General features: G+C 36.2%; 1 protein-coding gene across 11 annotated transcripts in view; it reads right to left on the bottom strand.

Moving 5' to 3' along the window:
• camk2d1 (calcium/calmodulin-dependent protein kinase (CaM kinase) II delta 1) overlaps positions 1–24,480 on the bottom strand; it is a 102,122-nt gene that overhangs the window by 35,834 nt on the left and 41,808 nt on the right. For 6 of the 11 annotated variants that reach the window (XM_058783430.1, XM_058783432.1, XM_058783439.1 and 3 more), the window contains exons 5-6: positions 16,834–16,899; positions 5,403–5,475 (exon numbers count right to left, since the gene is read on the bottom strand). In XM_058783430.1, coding sequence (XP_058639413.1) covers positions 5,403–5,475; positions 16,834–16,899 — 139 coding nt within the window. Of the gene's footprint in view, positions 1–5,402; positions 5,476–11,006; positions 11,080–16,833; positions 16,900–24,480 lie in introns of those variants that run through there. The other 5 variants (XM_058783431.1, XM_058783434.1, XM_058783436.1 and 2 more) reach the window with 2 other exon arrangements.

The raw sequence follows: 24,480 nt of genomic DNA, 5'->3' as shown, positions 1-24,480 counted from the left end.
ACATCAGTACAGCCTCCAGGGTTATGCAGCACTTCATGAAGAGCTATGTGACCAGACTCAAACAATGTTTTGACTGAGCAAAAGCAGTTCATTTCAAATGAATAATCACACAAACAACAATGTTGTAACTGATGTAATTGTGAGAAACAAATAGTGTTGCGTTAGAAATGTCTGGAGAAAAAAAAAATGATTTTTTTCAGTATTTCTCATGAATGTTATAATATGCATGTGAATGATATTTACATTTCTTTGCAAAAAGCATAATTTGTACATAAAATGTGATAGGTCACTAGCAATATCTGCATAACGACTGGAGGAAATAATTATATAATATTCAACTCTGCACATGACAATTTATGTTTATGTCATTTTTGTTATAAATGTTGAAAGAAAGAAAGAAAGAAAGAAAGAAAGAAAGAAAGATAGTAATTGTATTGTTTTTTTATTTATTTTTTTAAAATGAATTTTAGAACTGAATATCCAATAATCAATACATTGATTAGGACTCTTATGTCAGGGGAGTCTAGAAAGAGAAGTCAAAACTTTACTCAAAACTCATTTTCTTGTGATTATTGTATTATTGACATTAGCAAAGGACATAAGGCTAGTTTGTCAGGTGCAGTTAGTTGTTTCAGCATTCACTTTATGCCTTGGGAATATCAAGGTGCTAACATGCTAGTGCAATTGAAACTGTCATGCAGTCATTGCTTTTCCGTACCTTACAAACAACCCTAACCCTAATCCTACCCTAAACCTATCTAAAACCTTTTTTCAACAACATAAAACACTTAACAGGCAATATCACAGGTCTGTATTGCTTAAATATTTATTTACAAGTATTTATTAAAACTCTAATATGTCATTTCATCATGGCGATATTCCCATCACGTCTGTGTATGACACCAAAGGTTTTTTACTGATAAAGTCAAGTTTCTCTTGCTTCACAATAAAGGTCACTTAACAGTAAAATAATTTTAAAGACAAAATCGTAATGATTATTATAATTATTTTAGGATTTACATATTAATTATAAAATTGTACTCTCAGTCCATTACACCAGCAATTACAGTTTAAAAATTAATATTAAGATTTTAGTTTAAATGAATATAAATACAGATAATATGTAATAAAAATAAGCTATATAAATTAAGCTTTTGAGGACAACTCTTTTCTTCTTGCTGGGTTTAAATTCTTCATATTTGTCCCAACAAGATCTTCATCTTAGGCAGAAGAGAGAAGTGAATCATGCTGACATTCTTACAATACTTTCTTGCAGTTTCATTATGTTTCACGGCATGTGATTGTTTGCTACTGATTTAACCAGGAAAATATCCCACTGAGATACAACATCTTTCATGCACAATTGCGCCATAGTTATTCACAAACTCAAGATCAAAGTTTACAGAGAAATTTGAGGATCAGTGTCATGGTACAAACAAAGATTGAATAGATTGATTTGGTTTTGCCAACTTGAAACCAATATACAACCGTAAATTTGTTCAGCTACTGTAGCACACAAGCCCCAGGACATCAGCTCCAACCCTGCTCCAAAACTAGTGTTTTCAAAAGACCCGGTACTTTGGTACCAACTCGGTACTAAAAAAAATGAAAACTTTACAGTACCAGTTTTTTTTTTTTTAAGTACCAGTGGTACCGATTATCCGGTCAACCCGGTTCTTGCTGCGCTATCCGAAAGATGCACAGATGCGCTCTCTTCATATAAGCACTGAGACAGGGCGACATCAAACTAACAAAACACTTTAAAGACCGACACCCGGATCAAATGAAAGAGTTTAAATTTCAAATTTAATATTTAGATCTTCTGTTATGAATATTATTCCATATTTTAATTTGAATGTCAGATTGAAATAAACATTGCCGTAATAGCGGAGTGAATCGTTAGCATACGCTAATATAATGAACATTCTTTATTAACTATTTAATGCTCCTATAACTTTTATTAGGGTAAAAAAACAGGAGGACATGATGGTATTTACTATTTTTACACACCAGAGGCTTTTAAATGACTTGTGAATCTAAAATATGTGTTAGAGAATTTTCAAATGTTTAACAGTGTTTATGTCATATCCGTCCGTCAGAAAAGCAGTTCTGGGCTTTTTTTTTTTTTTTAGCTAGTTAGTTAGTTGTTATTCTTGGCTGGATAACTAGCAGGTTTTAAAAGCCCTTTAAAATTAAATGTGTACACAGTTTGGATTAAATGAAAGTACAGTCAAATTGTATCTCCTGTATAGACTTTACAATAAGATACCATTCATTAACATGACTCCATGTTACTATCTAACAACAACTTACAGTGAGTGAATACATTTTTACAACATTTCAACTTGCAGTGAGTGAACAATATATTTTTACAACATTAATGTTGTGAATGTTATTTAATACAAACACTTGATCATTCATGTTTGTTCATTGTGCATTAAATAATTTTAACAGATTGAAGTTTTGATTTTATGTCCCTGCTGAATAAAAAAACAATAGAACCCTGCCCAAAACACAATAGAAAATGTAATGGTTTTAATGTGAATTGTATTGGTTTTAATGGAAACTATAATGGCGTCTACTGGTATGTGATGGATTCTATTGGTGGTGATGTTAAATCCTATTGGAAAAATGCCCAAAACACACTACAAAAGTGAATTTTGTAATGGTTTTACTGGAAAAAGCTAATGGTTTAGAATGGTATTTTAATGGAAACCATTGGAGTTTCTGTGATGGTTTCTATTGGGCTTCTATTATTTTTTTTAGCAGGGGTATTAGTACATTTTGAAATTAACCCTAAGAATAATATAACTATTGTTTATTGATACGTCATGTAATCTTATTGTAAAGTGTTTTTAATACTACAGTTTCCATCTATTTGATATACACTTGTCTTATATGTAATCTTTACTAAATTTATTACAAAAGCTGAGGTTTGTTATTTACTGAAATGTTATATTTTAGCTGGAGTCAATGATCTAATGTTGCATTTGGTCAGACTCAGCCCATTGCTTTACTACAGCTGCAGGCTGAGGAAGATCATGAAACACCCCAGCAAACCCTAAAACAGACAACAGTCTACAGTTGTTTTTCAGCGGCAGCAGAAATATGACAAAAACTTTTGGGTGAAACTTGTTTACTTTTTTTTCATACTTTTATTACTTGTGGAAAAACTTGAAACTATTTTAAACAAGCATAAAGAATAGCATTGATTTTTGTTTAACTTTATTAATAAAAATAATGTGTTTTAAATTAGCATGTTTTTGTGTTTTGCTTTGGTACCGAGAACCATGGATCTTCACTGGTATCGGTCCGAATACAGACATTTTGGTACCGTGACAACACTATCCAACACACCTCGCTGTTTTTTGTTTGTTCCCCCAAGTAATCCTAAAGACCTTGATTAGCTGGTTCAACTGTGTTTGATTAGGTTCGGAGCTAAACTGTGCAGGATGGTAGGCCTTCAGAAACACCCTGCTGATTCTGAGAGCCATTGCACCTCCTTTGCTACAATATATTTGTAATTGGACCAATTGTGGGTGGCCAGGATGAATTTTAATACTATGTGTCTAGTCTTTCCAGTCTTAGCAAACTAGAAACTAGTCTTGACTCCGCAAATACTACAGCTAAGAAAGTGCTGTTCTTTACAGAGACAGAAGCTACATGTATTATACTCAAGTTTCAGCATCAAATGCCCGAGGCAAGGGAGGAAACTTGAGGACTGCGGAAGCTAATTACAGAGGTGTCAAGATAAAATAAAGAATAGCCGGATGTTGTCCTTTGTTAGAGAAGTGCGCGCAAGAGAGATAATGACAAATAGAGTAGATTAGAGAGCAGATCTATGATTCCCCTAAGGATAGTTTGAACAGCAGAATTTTGTAGTACATTATTGCAAGTGTTCTTTTGTTGCCCTACATATTAGCATAGTAAAATCTTCCCCATTCAATAAGGTCTGGCCTACGTGACTAATAATTTGTCCTCATGATTATACGATATTGCTTTTTGTAAATGGCTGTTACACAATCTTTTCAGGTGCTCTATATAAACCATATATTACTTAAAATTCAGTTACATGACTTTCTGAGAGCAAACCTAAAATAGCGCATACTTTAAATTGTTGGACAAGGTAAGGTAGACCTTTTTGCTAACAAGCTTTCAAGTGACATTCCTAAACAAGGAAGGAGAAACACGACATCCACAACTGTATGCTGTTCATTTCAAATATTTCCCTTGACATGCCTGGTAAGGATTAAAAAACTCTGATTAACATGGAATAGAATGTATTGCTTGTTGCTTTGTTGTGCCTATGCCAACAACACACTCATGCTGTTCCAAACAACTCGCCACAACTATTAAATCTCACTTGTGCTTATTCATATTCAGATATCTATCTTGTAGCCAATCTCTATGTGCCAATTTTGCCTATTTATAGAGCATTTTTTAGAGCTTGACAGTCTGTGATCAATGTACAGATTGTGCATTCAAATGGTTTAGAATGACATGAGGATGAGTAAATGACATTAACATTTTTGAGTGAACTCTTTCTTTAATAAGAACATATTATTTGAGGGTTGCTAGCAGGAGAGAAATCTTGGCCTATATAAGGATGCAAGACTCTTACCCTATGAGCTTTGATATTTCAACCTGAGAATATTTTTCCCTAAATTGCTATGTTTGTTTGTAATAAACAATCATATATGAAGAATATAGCATATATTGCACAAAACACTTTTTTTTTTAATATACAGTATATATTACTTACCGTTTTGTGTCTATTGTTTTTGTTTTGTTCTGTGTTCTTTTTTTAATGGCGCAAGTCACTGTTCACCATGGTAACTGTATGGCAGCAGCCAATCACTGAGCAGAATTCAGGCTGATGCAAATTCAGGTGAAGATAATAAGAGGAGGGAAAACAATCTCCTGGTTGCACCTGGCTCATTTGTTTGGCAAATTAGCACTGACAAGAGCTTGTGGTGGATTTGGTTTAAAGATGGACAGAAAACACCATTCGCACCCAAACCTGTGTAGGCTTCATTTTTTACATTTATACCACTGATCACTTGATTCCTAACTCCAAGACAAACGTAGACTTCATATGTTACTAAGCACTTGTATAATCTTAAATTATTTGAATTGCAATATTATAAGCCATTTGTAGCCCTTTGTAAAGACCACACAAGATGCTGGATCTGTATAAGAGGACAAAGAAGTAGGACTTGGTGTTTAAAGCCCGAAACACACTGCACGATTTTCAGCTGTCCCAGACGAAAGACTGGCATCGTGAAGCAATCGCAGCAATTTCTGATTTGCCACGACTGTTTCACGATTCCAATATTTCGTCTGGGACAGTCGAAAATTGTGCAGTGTGTTTCGGGCTTAAGACCCTCTACGTCTCTACTCACCTTCAGGTCACGATGGACCACTCCCATCTGGTGGCAGTGGAGAACAGCCTCAAGGATCTGCTGAATGCAATGACTGCATGCAAACACCAGGGGGTGTGGGTTAGTGACAAGCACACACTCACTATCTGTGCACAGCATTGAGAGTAAGGGAGCATGGGCTTAGAGGTGATGAACATGACTCAAATGGTCTTCACATTAATTAAAGTTTCAGTGTTGCATGATTATGAGTGACACTTTGCAGTAGGGCTTGGTGATATTTTCAAAAGTACATTAACAATTGAAGAAATACAGTATACTGCAAACTCCTAGTAAACATAATAAAGGTATTCATATCTATGTATGGAATATTAATACAGTATTGTCCAACCTTGTACCTGGAGGCACACTGACAGACATTTTGGATGTCTCTCTTTTTGACATATTCATTTCAGGTCTTGGAGTCTCTACTAATAAGTTAATTAGTTCAATCAGGTGTTTTTTATTGGGTAGAGTGTGTAGTGGTGGTGTGCTTTTACAGGAACAGGGTTGGGAAACACTGCATTAACAACGGTATCTTTTATTAAACATGGAAATTGTTTAATTCATTGAAGAGGACAGTTCAACAGAACTGATTCAAAACAATTGACCCTTTGCAAAGAGCTTGATTGACAGGCGATCTGACCAATCATAACACCAAATGTGCTATTTTGTTCTGACACACAAATCAGACAGGAAAGTACAGTGCATCCGGAAAGTATTGAATGAATTTAATCCATTTTGGAATAAGGCTGTAACATAACAAAATGTGGAAAAAGTGAAGCGCTGTGAATACTTTCAGGATGCACTGTAGATTAACTTCAGTGGACTTAAAACTTGAAAAATTGTTTGTATTGAGTATGTCTTTCCGCGGTTGAAATAAAAAGCCTTCTGATGTTAATTCATGTTTATTTTGTGCTTTAAGTAAACATGAAAAGATGATCGTTTTCCTTTTCACAATCATCATGAAAAGATGATAGTGCCGCTTGAACTGAGGCAATATAGTGATCTGTCACGACACATTAAAGAGCATTTAATGTTTGAATTTCTTTAAAAAAAAGCTACAATTTGAAAGTTGAGACCTTGTTTCATACCAGAAATGTACATTTTGCTTTGTCTTGTCTGCTGGCGTGTTGTCAGTTTCCTCTTTGCTCCGTGATGTATTTTTCACTGCGTCAGAACATGAGGTGTAGTGTGAGAGTGGCATGGCTTGTCGGACATAGCAATAGTAACTACGAAGGGCAGTTTTGGGAAGGGTCAACTGGTTTGTAAATCAAAGGAGGGGATATTAAAGTATTAGCATTATTTATTTGGTCATATTTAAATGACCACATAAAAGCCCATAAAGATCCAGTCATGCATTCCCTGCTTTGTTTAGACTTTTATGTGGATCAGTATGTTAATCATTTGTAGTTTCACTTTATGAGTGGTTCCCCTTTATCGTCTCCCCAGGTGTTCTGTGTTCCTTATTGTGTATTTAAAGGTGTGTCCAAGCCATGTAGGAAAGATCATATTTATGAGTTGAATGCATATGAAAATCACCAAGTCGTAATTACAAGTGGGAAACCAGTAATTTTCTTTAAGCCCAGATTTGTTAAGTTGGAGTGTGTCAGTGAGATTGCATGTCCGACACAATAGATACAGCATCTGTTAAAGCGATAATACACACAAAAATTCATCAGAAATTCCTACAGGTTTGGAACAATTTGATGGTAAATTAATCATGACAGAAATGTCATTTTTGGGTGTACTATCCTTTTACATTTGTTCAAATTGTGTGTGAGTGTGTATTATATATATATATATATATATATATATATATATATATATATATATATATATATATATATATATATATATATATATATATATATATATATATATATATATATATATATATATATATATATGAAAAAATATAAAAGGTTTTTGCCCCTTCCTGTTTTTTTTTTTTTTGCATATTTGTCACATTTAAAAGATTCAGATCATCAAACAAATTTTTATATTACACAAAGATAAATGTAAGTAAATACAAAATGCAGCTTTTAAATGATGATTTCATTTATTAACACTAGAAATGCCATGGGGTAAATTTTACCCGTAGCTGTTTTTCAAATGTACATAACAGATTTTCAACAAAAGTCTCCCAGTCATTGACTTTTACTAAAATTATGTAATTTACAACACAATATTGTTAAAAATTTAGATAAAACCAGATCAAAAAACTGAGCATTTATACCTATAAGCGTCGCGCGGGTCAAATTTACCCGCTATATAATGCATGTATTTTCGCGCTGTCATTTTCTTGCCGCTTATGTTTTAACAACGCCTTTCACTCACTGATTTAACGGTTATCAGTTTCATAAATAAAGTCAAAATGACTAAAAGGCGGCGATTTATGGAAGGTAGGTATTAGAAACACTAAATACCATGAGTGACGGAGAGTCTGATGGTAACTTATGCATCCTGGGTCAGCTCAGCATCTGACGGCTCATCTGACAGTGATCCAGACATCATATTTAGATGTTTTAGCCTAACGTTACTCATAATTGGTCAAACTTTGGTTTTATTATTTCACTTTTGTCTTGCCATATCATTTATTGTTCGCTACGTACGGTGCTGCTATTTATTCTACTCTGGCAGTGTCCTGAAGAAAAAAAAAAATCTGATTTATGATGTAATGAATATTTTTTATTTTTTTTGATTACCCGAAGTTTATTGTTGTTGTTCTCTTATTCAAATTATAAATTATATAACTAAAATGTTTAATTGGGCCTAGATGAAGCTGTGCGCTTGAATTTGTCATAGCATCATCCTATGCAGTGTGGTGAATTATTATTGCTCATTATTGTCTATTGGCTATTTTAGTCATTTAAATAACATGGGTTATCCTAATATATTGATTAATGACATTGTATTATAATATTACACCACCCAAATATTTACTACCTTCTAATTTTCGTTGTCAGTGCAGGCTTTTTTTTTTTTTTTTAGCTTACTGACCATTATGCATTAGTGTAGGCTGCATTAAAAAGTCTTGAACATAAAACAACAGGGTAAAAATATAGTTGACGACTAGACATAATCATTTCATGACTCTAGACACTTCTTTGTTGAAGACAGTGGCATAATACAGTGAAATAATATGTTAAGGGAAAAAAGCTGTCCAAACCTACCAGGCCTTACGTGAAAAATGTATTGTCCCCTTCTTTTAAATCATGAAAGAACTGTGATTAACCACATTATTTTAGAAAGCGGAGTTAAATTTCACTAGCCAAACCCAGGCCTGATTACTGCCAGACCTGTTGAATCAAGAAATCACTTAAACAGATCCTGTCTGACAAAGTGAAGCATGCTTAAAGGGCAACACATCATGCCACGATCTAAAGAAATGCAAGAACAGATGAGAAACAAAATAATTGACATTTATCAGTCTGGAAAGGGTTATAAAGCCATTTTTAAGGCTTTGGGACTTTAGCGAACCACGGTCAGAGCCATTATCCACAAATGGAGAGTGGTGAACCTTCCCAGGAGTGGCCGGCCTACCAAAATTACTCCAAGAGTGCAACGACAACTCATCCAGGAGGTCATAAAATAACTCAGAACAACATCTAAAGAACTGCAGGCCTCACTTGCCTCAATTAAGGTCAGTGTTCATGATTCAACAATAAGAAAGAGACTGAGCAAAAACAGCATCCATGGGAGAGTTCCAAGGCAAAAGCCACTGCTGACCAAAAAGAACACAAAGGTTCGTCTCACATTTGCCAAAAAATATCTTGATTATCCCCAAGACTTTTAGACAAATATTCTGTGGACTGATGAGACAAAAGTTGAACTTTTTGGAAGGTGCATGTCCCGTTACATCTGGCATAAAACTAACACAGGATTTCATAAAATGAACATCATAACAGTCAAACAGGGTGGTGGTAGTGTGACAGTCTGAGGCTGCTTTGCAGCTTCAGGACCTGGATGACTTGCCATAATTGATGGAACCATGAATTCTGCACTATCAGAAAATCCTGAAGGAGAATGTTCGGCCGTCAGTTTGTGACCTCAAGCTCAAGCGCACTTGGATTATGCAGCAGGACAATGATCCCAAACACACCAGCAAGTCCACCTTTGAATGGCTCAAGAAAAATAAAATTAAGGTTATGGAGTGGCCAAGTCAAAATCCGGGCTTAAATCCAATTGAGATGCTGTGGCATGACCTTAAACAGTCCTTTCATACTCGAAAACCCTCCAATGTGGCTGAATTAAAACAATTCTGCAAAGAAGAGTGGGACAAAATTCATCCAAAGCAATGTGAAAGACTCATTGCCAGTTATCGCAAACGCTTGATTGCCAAGGGTGGCACAACCAGTTATTAGATTTAGGGGGCAATTACTTTTTCATGTAGGACCAGGCAGGTTTAGACAGCTTTTTTCCCTTAATAAATGAAATCATTATTTCAAAACTGCATTTTGTGTTTACTCAGGTTATCTTTGTGTAATATTAAAATTAGTTTGATGATCTGAATCTTTTAAGTGTGACAAATATGCAAAAAATTAAACCCTTTTCACGGCACTGTGTGTGTGTGTGTGTGTGTGTGTGTGTGTGTATATAATATATATTACATATAAGAAATAGGTTATCCAAAACTTTTTTCCAAACTTTTACTCTTATACAATAAGAATATGTATTTACTAGACAGCCTAATCATGGTTTTTGTTAATGTGTTGTGCGTTTTGTTTGAATATCAGATATTCAATATCAAGATTAAATTTAAAGTTTAAATACAGGAACTTGTATTTATTGTTCATGAAGTTGATCAAGCCTATTGTGTTCATTTTCTGTTTGCTCATTTTCCTTTGACTCCGTTTTCTCATGCGTTTCATTGGTTTATCTCATTCACCTGTCCCTTGTTAATCAACCCATTAGTCCCCTCGTTTAGTTCTGGTATAAGTATTCCCTGTTTTGTTCAGTTCATTGTCCTGTCTCATCAGTGTATATGTAAGATGAGCATTCAAGTTTGAACTTCATTTGCCTTCATTGTGTTTATCTGCACAGCCAGACCGTTACAACGACAGATGCTTTATTGCCCAGCCCTACTGTAAAGTAATAAACTTTTGTTTTGAAATATTTGCAAGCTTTCAAATATAGTTATAGATCAGTAAATATATATACATTGCCCATCCATCGTCATCATTACCTCTCGTCTTGCTCTCCAAATCTCAATCCAGAAGTGGTGTTTGCTTGGGTGACTGTCTGCTTGACCCACTAAAATCACTGAGTTATGGGTTCTGATACCCGTTTTGCATTTCAATCAAAATGGGCACAGTCACCATCGACACACATAATAAAGACAGTCCTACAGAGTCAAACGCACAGCCCCGACTATGCACATTTCTGAGGTGCTACATGCATGACCTTTGCTCTGAGGTCATCAGTTGTGTTATTACCCCTCTGCCCACTGCCACACACATATCTTGGTGTGTAGCTGTGTTTTGAGGGACCAGGTTGGGGTGAGCAGAGGAGGCTTCCACATTGGGAACCCATGGTTTGTTTAAAGAACATTGCAGCAGGTTGGAGGCTTAAGCCTGTTATACTAACCTTCAAGTCTCGATGTACAATGCCATTTAGGTGACAATGATTAACACTCTCTAGAATCTGCTGTATGCAATGACTGTGAGAAAGAGAGACACAGCGAGGAAGCCAAGGAAGAGAGATTGAACAGTTCAGCAAGCACAGTCAGAAAATAAATACAGCTGGCAAACAAACAATGCAAAAAGAAAGCAAATTTAGCTTGGGCAGGAGCAAATACTGTACTCCAGTGAGTACTAGGCTGTTGAAAATAGTGTAATTTTTGTTATAATTCTAAAAGATGGATTTAAATCAATATTTCACCCAGAAATGAAAATTTTGTCACTTTAGCTTAACCTCATATCGGTGCAATCCCTGTCGCAGAGACCACTGGGTCCAATGGTTTCCATGATCTTACTTAAGCTTATGATGCATTTCAGAAACACAGTCTAGATCAGCTGTGATTCAGATTCTGACTGGTTTTGTGAATTGGATGAATTGATTAATTGACAAGATATGGGGTGGGGAAACAAAAAAAAAAAATCATGAACGTCTTATAGTGGCAGGAATAAGTTTCAGAGAACCCTTTGAAAATATCTGGATTTCTGCATTGATTACTCATAAAAATTGGTCATTACGTAGATGAAATTGGGAAGTATGGGTTGCACAGGTACCCTGCCCTTTAAAAAAAAGGGCATGCAAAGCCTCTCACTGACAAATCTGTTCTTCTCAAGAAAGAGCATATAAATCCTGAGCTTTGACTTGACATCGCATGCAATTTACTCGTACAGTGAGACCTAGTCCACACGTACACAGGAGTTTTTCCTTCCATTTTTTAAAAAAATCTCCGGTTTCATTATCTACATGATAACACTGCAACTGGACATTTTGAAAATCTTCACCCTGGCAGGAGTTTTCAAAAAGCTTCGATTTCAGTGACCTGGTGTTGCATTTGCGTGTGGACGAACGGCCAAACTGCATAGAAAAAGCTGCGTTTGTGAAAAAACCCGCATTCGTGTGGATAGGGCCTGAGAGTTGATATTTAACAAAAACGCTGCTGAAATTGCAGTATATGTCCAGCTTAATTCTGAAGACCCTGATTAGTTGGTTCAGGTGTGTTTAATTAGAGTTGGAGCTAAACTCTGCAGGGCTGTGGCTCTCCAGGAAGTGAGTTTGACATCCCTTAGTGTGAACCATGCCTTGATCCCAAAAGCTTTCACAGGACCTTGAAAAAGGGATTACAGACATGCACAAAAGGAAGGAAAATGCTACAAAAAGCATTGCTAAAGGTGAATGTGGAAAATGTTAGACTATTGTAACTCCCTAGGAGCGGGCATCCTGCAAAGATCACTTTAAGAGCACAATGGGCAATTCAAGAACCACAGGATAACAAGAAAAGACTCTGAAAGTCATAATTCATGTGCCCACTATCAGAGAAAAAAAGCACTGAACAAGAATATTGTTCATCTAAGGACAACACGTTGGAAACGACTGCTGCCAAAAATGCTGAGGCATGTGTTGTGTTTTCCCAAGACCACTTGGATGTTCCATTGTGCTTCTGGGAACATGTTCTGCGGACAGTTGAGAAAAAAAGTAGATTTGAGGAAAGAGAGGAAAATTGGCACAGCACATCCATACCAAAACCTCAAACCAACTGGGAAGAATGGCTGAAGGAACATCATGATTTAGTGCTGCTTTACTGCTTCAAGGCCTGGACTGTGCATGTTTACTCAGTGTATTACTCAATGAAATGTGAAAAGTACTATTTTTTGTGTTATTAATTTTATTTTATTGTGTTTGTTTATAATTTTGAGTTAAATTAAACAGCTAAAAAATCCAGATGTTTTCAATTCAGAACTTATTCATGCCACTGTATGATCTCGCATGAATGGCTAAGAAGAATAGAGGAGTAAATAACCACCTTTGTGGTTGTATTATTTCAGAAGAACTGGGATATTGAGTCATCTGGACAACATTTATGATACGTCTATGATGCATTTGTGTCCTTTTTGCAGCTTGAATGCTTCAGTCTTTGTTCATTGAAATTTCACAGAAAAGAACACAGAAAATTAATTTCTCATACTGTATTACATAGAAGAGTCAAATGGGGTTGAAATGATGTATGGGTGTGTAAAGAATGACAATTTTCATTTCTGGGTGAACTATTCTTTTACAAATAATAATAAAAATATCACAGAAGCACATACACACACAAAAAAAAACAAGCTTAAACAACCCAAATTAAATTGACACCCTCACCAAATAAGCAGCATAGAAAAAAAGAATTTTAATTTCATGCAAAAAAAAAACAAAAACAAAAAAAACCTACAGACAGACATTGCAAGTACAAATACACTGGAAGACATATTGCAGTGCAGACACTTTTTTACATTTCTTCTCACAGTTGGGTTCAAATGTTAGAAAATGTTTATGATACATGAGCAATATTACTAAATTTGCTCATTCACTGCTTCTGTGATAAGGTTACAGATATGATTGCCCCCATAACTGACTTGAGAAAAATAACCATATTATTCACACACAGACATTGATAATAAAATATGGTTATTCTGTTTTGTGAACTACGAGACTTGCACTTTACATTTTTTAAGTGATTGGTATGTGTGGAATGTTCTGGCTTTCTTGTTAGTTAAGCTCTTACCACAGAAAATAGTTAGACTTTATGGTCAGTTTGTAAAAATAAGATAAAAACATGTTTACAATAATGCACTTACAATGGAGGTTGATAGGGCAAGGTTATCTAGAGAGTTCAAAATATAATTGAATATAATTCACTTATTAATTCGGTAACACTTTATAATAACTGCACACTATGAATCATTAGTTAAGCATTAGTAAATAGCCAATTCATCCTTTATAAAGCATTGTTCCAACATTAATAGGCATTAGTAAGCAGTTTATAAATACAGCTATAAAAGTTTTGTTCTTGAGCTTATCTATAATGTTTAATAATTGTATTTTCATACTTTATTAATGATCAATTTATCATTTCTAAATTATTACGGTATTTACAAACCAGTTATTTAGGAGTTGTCAGTGGTTCATAAGATCATTTAGAAAGTAAATGATTAACAAACTATTTAAATGTACATTTATTATTTATCTTATTATTTAGACACATGATAATAGTTGCTCAGTGTGTTAATAAATGCTTTATTAACAAATATTCCTGCTGCAATTCATGATTAAGTCAGGTAGTTATAAAACGTTTAGTAGTTGCCAGCCATCTATTTTTGTGAGCTCATCTAAAGTGAGGACTATTTATACCTTGTAAATCATTTAAAAAAGGAGATTTAAAGCCTCATTTATCTTCCAAAAGAAGAAAAGTTAAACATACACAATAAAGAGGGACACAGAACACATATTTTTTTAAAGATGCAAAAAATGAAACTGTACAACTGTACACTTGATAAAAAATAAACCTCTGCAATTTCATAGAAAAAAAAAATAGAATAAAAATTCGATAACACTTTAGAATAGAGAACACTTATTAAATATTAACTACGACTTTTCCCTCAATAAACTCCTAATTTGCTGCTTATTAACAGTTAGTAAGGTAGTTGTTAAGTTTAGGTATTGGGTAGGATTATGGATGTAGAATAAGGTCATGTAGAATAAGGCATTAATATGTGCTTAATTACTACTAATAAATGGCTAAAATTCTATTAACATGCATGCTAATTAGCAACTAGTTAAGAGACCCTAAAATAAAGTGTTACCAAAAATTCAATTGTACAATTGAACAGTTTCATTTTTTTTTTTTTTTTGCATTCTGTATCCCGTGTTGTGTTTGTTTATTTTTTTCTGTTAGGAAGATAACTGAGCTTTTAAATCTCCTTAGTAATATATATGCTCATAAATCAAGAACAAGGCATTTATAGCTGTATTTATAAACTGCTTACTAATGACTATTAATGTTGGGACAATGCTTTATAAAGGATGAACTAACTATTTACTAATGCTTACCTAATGATTCATAGCATGCCATTATTATAAAGTGTTACCATTAATTCCTCTGCTCTGTGTGTTATTTGAGCTGTAGGTCTCAACTTTTTTTTCAGCGGTTTACTTTGCTAGACAATAATTTCTCAACGTGTTACTGATCTAATGTAATTTTCACAGCAACTCAATGCTGTAACAAGAAGGAAGAACGTGCAGAGGATTAAACAGGGTAAGAACAGGGGCAGTAAACAGACAGCAGTTAAAACTGTGAAATGTAATGCAGGGCTTTACGCTTACTTTTCTTTTTAGGAGCGCTTTTAGGAGCACGGTCAAAAATTTAGGAGCACCTTCTAATCAATAATTAAAACTTCTGATAAAAAATTAACCTTCCCATTATGAGGTGATATTTGACTCAAAGTGATTTACAGGGAATTTTGTTTTTACCTTTGTAATGGCATTTTTCTAAGTACATAGTCTTTTATCTATCAAATTCAAAAAATATATATTTATAAGCTTTTTTAACATTAGAATAAGTAAAATAAGAATAAATTACCAATCAAATGAAATTAAGAAATAAATTTGTACTACAGAGGTGGCACAGAAGAACACACAAGTAGCTTGTATGTGTATTTTCAGATGTTTAATGAGGCTCAGAGGCGAACATGAAATTAAATTCATGTTGAAGTTAATGTTTTAAATATAACATTTTGAGTATAGAAATATTAAATGATTTAAATAACAGAAAAGATACTTTACGAATTAAACTTTGAGAAGGTGAGAGCAAGTCACTGATTTTATCACTTATTCATTTATTTGATTTGTTTGAATGGGTGATTCATTCAAAGTACGTGACTGTCTTTATGAATGGGTAATTGAATCACTGACTCACTAGATTCGTTTAACAACGCAGTTCATTCATGAATGAAACACCTCTGTGTTTTAATGGAGATGCGCAGCGGCTCAGCTGTTACTTTGTTTGAAACGATTTTCGTTGACGAAATAGAGCAAAATAAGGCAATAGTGTTGTAGTCAGACAATATAAGTCACTGAATATTAACTTCTTGTTTAATGAACTGTTGTATTAAATCAATATCACATTTGCAAACTCCCTTAATAATCATTAAAAGCTGTCAGTCATCTTAGCTCATCGCGATCTCACAAAACTCCATTATAAAGAAGCTCCTTACACTGCACAGTGAATCTCTTATTTACACCCTGTCTACACTTTGTTTGTTATAATGAGAGGTCTGTGATACATTACTCAACGCTGCAAAAACACGTTGTAAGTAGCCTACGTTAGAAACCTTTGAAGCTCCCTCAGCGCAAACACAAATATGCTGATCGGGTCAGTCGCTCAGGCGCTCCTAAATATTTTTTCATAGCCGCACGCAGTAGGTTTCAGTCGCATGGAGTAGCCGTAGAGCCCTGTAATGCAGCCCATACAAACAAATCCAAAACAGTAAAAGAGCAAAAAAGAACGTTCAGAATTGTCAAAATAAACAACAAACAAGACTTTTCAAAGAAGCAGTGCAAGGCTGGGCTATATAAGAAGTCTACTAATGAGGGGATGAGATTCAGGTGTGAAGGAAACTCAGAAGTTAGTCTTCTGGTGATGGATCCCTCATTTGGTGGGAGGAGGGAATGACAGGTGCAGAAGCCTTGCCCCATAAACTTCTACTGTAAGTCCATTATTGTTGAAAAAATACCACAAAATAATGTTCTCTGATAATTGACAAAACACCACAGATGTTGTCTATAGAGCTTCATATATTATATATGATATGCTTTATATTATAGTTTAGTGTGTTATCTATTTAAGCTAATTGAGCTGTGTATTTAATTCATGCATTCTAATGAGCTTTAAAGGGGTTTACATTTGGATACAAGCACTAACCTGGCATCGGCCTCACTGTAGTACTCTCTGGCAACAATATCTTCAAACAGTTCCCCTCCTGTGACTCTGAAAATGAGTCACATTCAGAGTCAATACATCAAACAGTCTAATTGCAGCACCTTTAATAAACAGGAAGGTCTGATTTACATGTTCATCTTGGCATGAAATTATGAGTGATGAGAATGCAAGAGTGTATATGAAGAGCTCATTTGCAGAAGCCTCTGCAGAAATGTTTTTTCATTGTGCTTTCCAATTAATCTCAATCAAACTGCAGTCAAACAACACAAAAACATGATAACATAATAAAAAACATGATTTTTGAAAATATGTAAAAATGGAGTTCTGTTTTTGCAAATAAACTCTTCATATACAGTAGTGCTGTCAAACGATTAATCGTGATTAATCGCATCCAAAATAAAAGTTTGTTTGCATAATATGTGTGTGTTTTGTGTATATTTATTATGTATTTATAAATACACACATATACAGTATATATTTTGAAAATATGTACATGCATTTAAATGTCTTTTGGATGTGATTAATCGTGATTATTGCATCCGAATCGTTTGACAGCACTAATATACAGTATACCTCTCTTGTGTTTACACACACACACACACACACACACACACACACACACACACCTAGAGCAGTGGTTCTCAAACCTCTCCATCAAGTACCCCCAGCACTGCACATTTTGTATGTCTCCCTAAATCAGACACGCCAATTTAGTTCTTGCAGTCTCCTCCAACGAGCTGATGAGTGGAATCAGGTGTGTTAGATAAGGGAGACATAGAAAAGGTGCAGGGTAGGGGGGCTTCCAGGACAGGTTTAGGAACCACTGATCTAGAGAACGTTTAAAAATCAATAAATAAATAACAAATAAAACTCTACCAGAGTGTCTCTACAATGGACACAAATAACTTGTGGCAAATTCTATTTGAAACTGAGCATCACCCTGCCCTCCTCACTCTGAAGGACAGAGCACTTAAAGTAAGTACTCTGAAGGGTACACTTTACACTTACATAATGTCACTGCCACTTTCTTTTGAATTAGAATGTTACCTTGACAACACTGCAGCAAAATTCATTATAGCAGTTCAGAATGTTATAGCAAATATACTTTTGATGCAAATATTGTTTTCAGATTTATTTACAAATTTATTTAAAAATCGGCTAGTATCCTAAATAATTTACCTCTAGTTTCAAATAAATTGAAATAAATTGTGAGTACATGCCTTAAAATCTGCCTTAAGCCCGGCTCACACAGTGCAATTTTGGCCACGATTTGGTCGTCTGAGACAAATTTTGAAAATCCTAAAAGATTCCTATAATCCTAGGCTAAAATCTGTAGTCTTTGATTGCTGGTTTGACATGTTCACTGACAGCCAATTAATGGCTGTTGCGATCGAATTTCACCTCCGACGAAATTCTGCCAGTGTCAGAAGATTTGGCGCACAGTCCTGCAGTGTGACTACTCCTACGACGAATGTCAAACTGTCTCCGTTTTTCAAGACAAGCTATGAGCAGAATTAAAGCTAGAGAATTATTCTATCCGCCATAAACTCCGGCGCTCCTGTCCTCCGCTCACAGAATTCATCTGATATGTGGGTGTGTAGAGCTGCAAACACTATTTTTCTTAAATACACTGGTATTGCCGCCGTTCATATACTTTTCATGATAGCCAACATTTTGGTCCCACGCAATGCAGTTCGCAGTCACTGGACGTGTGATAATGTAAATGACAAGTTTTCTTGCACGCACCCGTTTTTAACTCATCTTGACTGTCGTACAGTCTGACATTAATGACAACTGAGATCCCACAGTGTGACATGATCATCATGTTCGTACAGTCTGACAAGTACAATCCTAAAGGACTTTTAAAAATTAAAAATAAAATCGCAGTGTGAGTCCAGCTTTAATTACTCCCATTGCAATGGACAGTTATATTATTTAACATATATTACTTATATATTAAAAAAATCAAAGTGAAAAATCACTTAGTGATTTTTAGTCGAGTCTCTCATGCACTTCATGTGAATAATGCTATTTGCATGACCATGAGAGCACTGAGTGAGTGTTAATGCGTCTGCTGCCTATGTGGAAGATTTAATTCCGTCACATGAGTCTATTTCAGTTGTGATGCTGCCTATGTAATGAGTAGACCATCTCAGAAATACAACCTCAAAATGACCATAGCCTCTGAAAGCTGAAATACTGAGCCATGGGAAAAAGTAATGTGTGTCTGATGATTCATCTTTGGACAAAGTCAACGAATGCCTTCACCCACACTGGCTTTTGCCCACTCTTTTGAAAGGCATTTGAAATGGTATGGCCATCTACCTCATGGGAGTCATTAACTCTAACAATTCATCTGCATGGTTGTATAACAAGCAAGTAAAAAGAGGCATTTTACATGACCAGGTGCAGTACATAATCATGCAAACACACACACACACACTGCTAACACACTGTGTTCATAAAGCCCACACTTACCAAATTTATGGTAGCAGTATCATGTTCAGAGTAAAAAGTAGACTTGTTACTGGACTAAATATACTCAAATTTATTTTTAATTGTGAAAGTGACAAATTTTCAACATTAGTATTAACCCTAAGACCCTTAATGTATAAAGCCTAAATCCTAATATCTCATATATTACTTTTACTTTATATAACCCTGGGTAAACTTGGGTTAATTAAACATTTACATTATTTCTAGTGTGATTTAATCCCAGTGTATTTAATTATAAACATTCATGTTTAAGTTCGTTACTGTGTTTATTTTTAAGAGTGTTCATCTATATTTATAACCTTCAGTATGCAAATATTGGTAAGCAAAATAATTCGTTTTGATTGGTTTGTAAATGTAATGGTCCCACCCCCTTAACTGGTTGGTGTATTCTGATTGGCGGATCAAGATCCTTTTTAAGGGGAGAACAGTTGAATGACAGAGAAGGGGAGAGAGAGAGAAGACTCCAGTTTCGTTTGATCCTCGATTGTTACAGTGTCTTAAATTTGCTATTTTGTGATAAAGTAGGTGTTTACAGCAAGAATTAATCTGTCAAGTGTTTTGACAGTATTTCTGGTGTAGTTCGCTGTCTAAATCAAACGTAGCGTTAGTTCTGGCATGTCACGTTAGTCAAGCTTGCATCAGCTGATCCCCATCTACCTATAGGAATACGACACCTATCTAAGTATCCATATATAAGGTCCGTCAGTACTATCGGCAGTTTTTGCATTGCTCAATAGCTAATTAAATGGCGAATTCGGCAGGCAAAACACCATCATCACTAGGAATCGGGAATTTAGCGAGTGGAATTCGTTTCCCCAATGGACTCACCTCCGATTCATTCAAGTTCGTTAACTTGAACCCGTGAATTCACCCCATTGATCATAAGCTGCCTGATTCGGAAGTGACTGAGTTAGTATTACTTCACGCATCGCTACATTATTGAAATGGACTCCACGAGTTATGTGACCGACTCAAGAACAAGTTCATGTGAGAACTTTATCCCCAAGAAGGATATCAACAGATCAGCATCCTCGCCACAGCTTCTGTGTTTCACTCTCTCAAACGTCTTCACAAGTCAAATTCCAAATGCTCTCAGGTTATAGGCAACATGCGTGTTGCTATGGTTATCCGCGTTGCTTAGGCTCATTTAGTTGTTTAGTTGGCAATGTTTGCACAGATACTATTTAAACTGAACTGAGCTGGACGATGACATCATTGAATTCAATAATGAAATGCCTTTAACTGAAAATTGAGTGATTAATCTTGTCATTTTACATTATTGACACTATTTTCCTATTTTGATATTGGAAAGTTGCTTTGACACAATCTGTATTGTTAAAAGCACTATATAAATAAAGGTGACTTGACAATGTGCGGTACTGTGTTACTGGCAACGCGCTTGTCGCTGCAATATGCTGCGCTTAAAGGGAGATACAATGCCATTTCATGCATTCAGAGTTGTTTATACTGTTCGATTGTTATGCGTGCGCGCACTCTCAGCGACCTGAATGCGTTTCGTTCATGGTACGGAAGTCATCGGCAGCACAGCAGAACTTGCTCGAGAAGAATGTCTTTTAAAGTGCCCCTATTATGGATTTTTGAAAATTACCTTTCATGCAGTGTGTAACACAGCTCTAAGTGAATGAAAACATCCTGCAAAGTTTTAAATCTGAAAGTGCACCATGTATAAAGTTATTGTCTCTCAAAAGAAAGTCTCAACTCTGAATCATTGAAACGAGTCGTTTTTAAAACGAATCTAAAGCCGTTTCATGTTGCGGTCAAAATTAAACATTAGCATATTGTCCGCCCATTGCTGCCACTAGGTGCCGCTGTCGGAGCATTAAAAATAGCCGTTTCCCTGATAATCACAAACACTGCTTTAAAAGAAATCGACCAATCACCGCAGATTAGCGTCATGCAAAGGAGGGGTTTGGAAAAATGAATCGCTGAGCGAATCATTTGGGAGTCGTTGAGAAAATAAGGTAAAAATAAATGCATATTATAAGAAAATGAAAGTGTTTTTTGACCTTGCATGCATGTCAACCTGTTGTTGGGGACTCCCAAAACCAAAAAAAGAACCTTTCATAACCCATAATAGGGGCACTTTAAGATGTGTTTTTGGATGTGAGGAAAGATAACCTTATTCAGTGTTGTGAACATTGGATGCAATTTGTTTTTCCAGGGCAGCAATGGAGTTTCACAAACGTGTTTGTTTGTTCCCTTCATTTCGGTGACAAATATTTTATAACAAGGTACATTCTGACACTGGATTTGCACATCGTTTGATACTAAAGACGGAGCAGTCCCAGTGATAAAGAGCCCCGTCATCATGACTAGGAGCTGCTGTAAAACTGCATCAAATATCTGTGATTGTTGCCAAGTGCTCGCAACTCTTCGGCTCCGTCCATGGCTCGCCTCCAGGAGCTCGGCTGTTTTCGGAGAGAATCGTGAGCTGTATCTTTCTTTTATAAACCTGATCAAACTGAAGACTCTTCGGAGAAGCGAATGATGCAGTACTACACTTATAGGTTCTCAAGATTAACATGTGATTGGCCGAAACTGTGTTTTATGTCCTCTTTAACCTAGTCAAGTCGACTTTATTTTATAGTACTTACAGCACAGATTTAAGCAGCAGAAAATAACGACCAAGGTACAAACGGAATCATTTCTGCTGCGGCGCAGCTCCAAGAGAAAATGGTTAACGGTTGTTGTTCAGTTGAAGTCGTCTGCTCTGAAAACCTTGGCTGCTGAAGCTTGGAATACACGATGCAATTTTTGCCCCAATTTTCCCCTGATTTTACAGTCTGAACAAGTTGATGCTAGTTGAGGAAAGTCGGAGCCATTCTGCAGATTACAGCTGACAGATTCCACAGAAAGTCGCGTAGTGTATGATGGTCACAGACTCCGATTTTTTAGCTTCAGACTTTGATTCTATCCAGTCGGAGGATATCAAACATGTTTGATATTTTCAGCCGATTTTAGAACACGTATGTTTTCATTTGTCATGCGTCTCCTAGCAACAAGGCACACGTTTCTGCGTGAGTTTGTTGTGATCGGAACAACTTTAAAGTCTGGTAGTGTATGATCTTCAGTCGTGTAGTGTATGATGTCCAGTTTTCCTTTGTCACTATTTACAAAGTCGATAAGTGTATGATGCCAAGTGTTTTAAAAATCTGTTCAGATTTTAAAAGTCGTGTAGTGTATTCCAGGCTTGACACGCTGCCTTGGTGCTTTTCAGCCAACGACTTTGCAGGCAGCGTTTGTTCATGAAGGTCATGAAACTGATATCGGACATGCTTCTGAGGAAGCTTAACGGTTCATTGATATAGAACAAAATAGAACAAGCTTTGTTGATAACTAAGCGGACATTTAATAACTTAATACTGACTTCTCGCTAGAAATAACTTCAGACACCATCTTATTTTGCTCAACCACACAGGATTGTGGGTATCAAGGCAGCGAAAGATACATCTGTTCTGCCTTTAATTATCTCAGTCTTTAAGGTATCTCAGGAGACAAGAAGTAAGGCTAACATTGGATTCGACATGTCTTGATGCCTTCCTTCCTCAAAATGTGTCTTCCAAAGGAAACAGCCTTCATTTCAGCGTTGATTCTGAATGTATTTAGTGTCTGTACTTTTGCTTTGTTACTTTTAGTTTGTAGTTCTGTCTTGTTTCTGTTTCGTAAAGCTGAATTTTCTGCATCATTACGCCATTGAGTCACGTGGTCTTTCAGAAATTATTCTAATATACGGAATTGCTGCTTAATTATTATTTGTGCTCAGTTATTAAAAATGGTTCTTATTGCTATCAATTTTAAAAACTGTTTTTGCTGCTTAATATTTATGTTTTTTCCCCCTTAGGATTCTTTGAGTAGAAAGAACAAAACAAAATAACATTTATTTGAAATAAAATATTTTATAACATTTGACTTTTGATCAACTGAATGCTTTTTTGCTGAATAGATTGTGACGGATCGGTGGCCCTCCCCCTCATCATCATCACCACCCCGTCCCTTATTCGCCGCCCTTCACCAGGCTCCCGACTGGAGTGGGTGGATGAGAGGAGGGGCGTGGGATCAACGCGGGCTGGCGGCGTGTGATGAGGCACAGCTGGACTGAATGAAGCCTCATCACCACCGCTGTTAAATGCCCAGCACGCCTCTCCTCGAGAGACCGGTCTCTTCCCCCGTGCATGCACGCTGGTGTCCTCGTGGGTCCACGTAGAGGGACATCGCGCCACCGGAGATGTGAGCTGCAGAACCCGCGGTCCGGGAGAACGCCGCACCCGTATTACGGCCGTCGGGCCAGGATGCCGGGCCGATCAAGTCCCGCCAAAGGCCGAGGAAGAAGAGGAAGAGCCGCCGCTCAGAAGAGGGCGCCGCCCCTCGTAAACCGGACCAGAGCAGGAGCGCGTGCGGCCACCGGACTCCGCCCCTTCCCTGGACCCTTCCCCTTTTGAACACTGCCCTCCTTCACGAGCCCCGCAGCACAACGAGGACACCAGATCCCCCCGTTTTGTTGGACACTTCTTCCCCTGGACACTTTATTTTAGTAAATTTTGTTTAATAAAAGCCTCTCCGAGGCCTGACGCCACACCCACTGTGTCTGTCGTTGGCTCCTCCCGTCACAAGATGTATTAATTTCTATTAAAAACACACACACCTATCCCAAACATTTGAATGTTAGTATATAGTTTCTGCATAAGTAGCACAACAGTTTTTTTTCCATTGATAAAAGTCAGAAATGTTTCTTGAGCAGCAAATCAGCATATTAGAATGATTTCTGAAGTATATCATGTATATATACTTGACTGTTTAAGTCAGACCTGGGCATTGTACGGCCCCCGGGCCACATCCGGCCCTCTGGCTATCCTTGACCATGAGGTAATTCGTGAATTAAACGTCAATCTCAAATAGGTGTAATTAAGTGCATGCAATACAACCGCGCTGCTTTTATTTTCAAGGCAACAGCTATTATTATTAGGCCCTATTATTATTATTAATATTATTATTGTTGTTGTTGTTATTATTTAATTTACATAGCTTATACGTCCGTTTGTGTGACCGTATCTCAAATATGTTCGCGTCCATGTAGGACAGCTTTCAAGAAATGTGAGTTTTCCATTAGCCCTT

Source organism: Onychostoma macrolepis, chromosome 07, assembly GCF_012432095.1.
Source record: "Onychostoma macrolepis isolate SWU-2019 chromosome 07, ASM1243209v1, whole genome shotgun sequence".
NCBI classification, from domain to species: domain Eukaryota; kingdom Metazoa; phylum Chordata; class Actinopteri; order Cypriniformes; family Cyprinidae; genus Onychostoma; species Onychostoma macrolepis.
The sequence above is the reverse complement of the archived record's forward strand: the minus strand, read 5'-3'. Positions and strand labels throughout refer to the sequence as shown.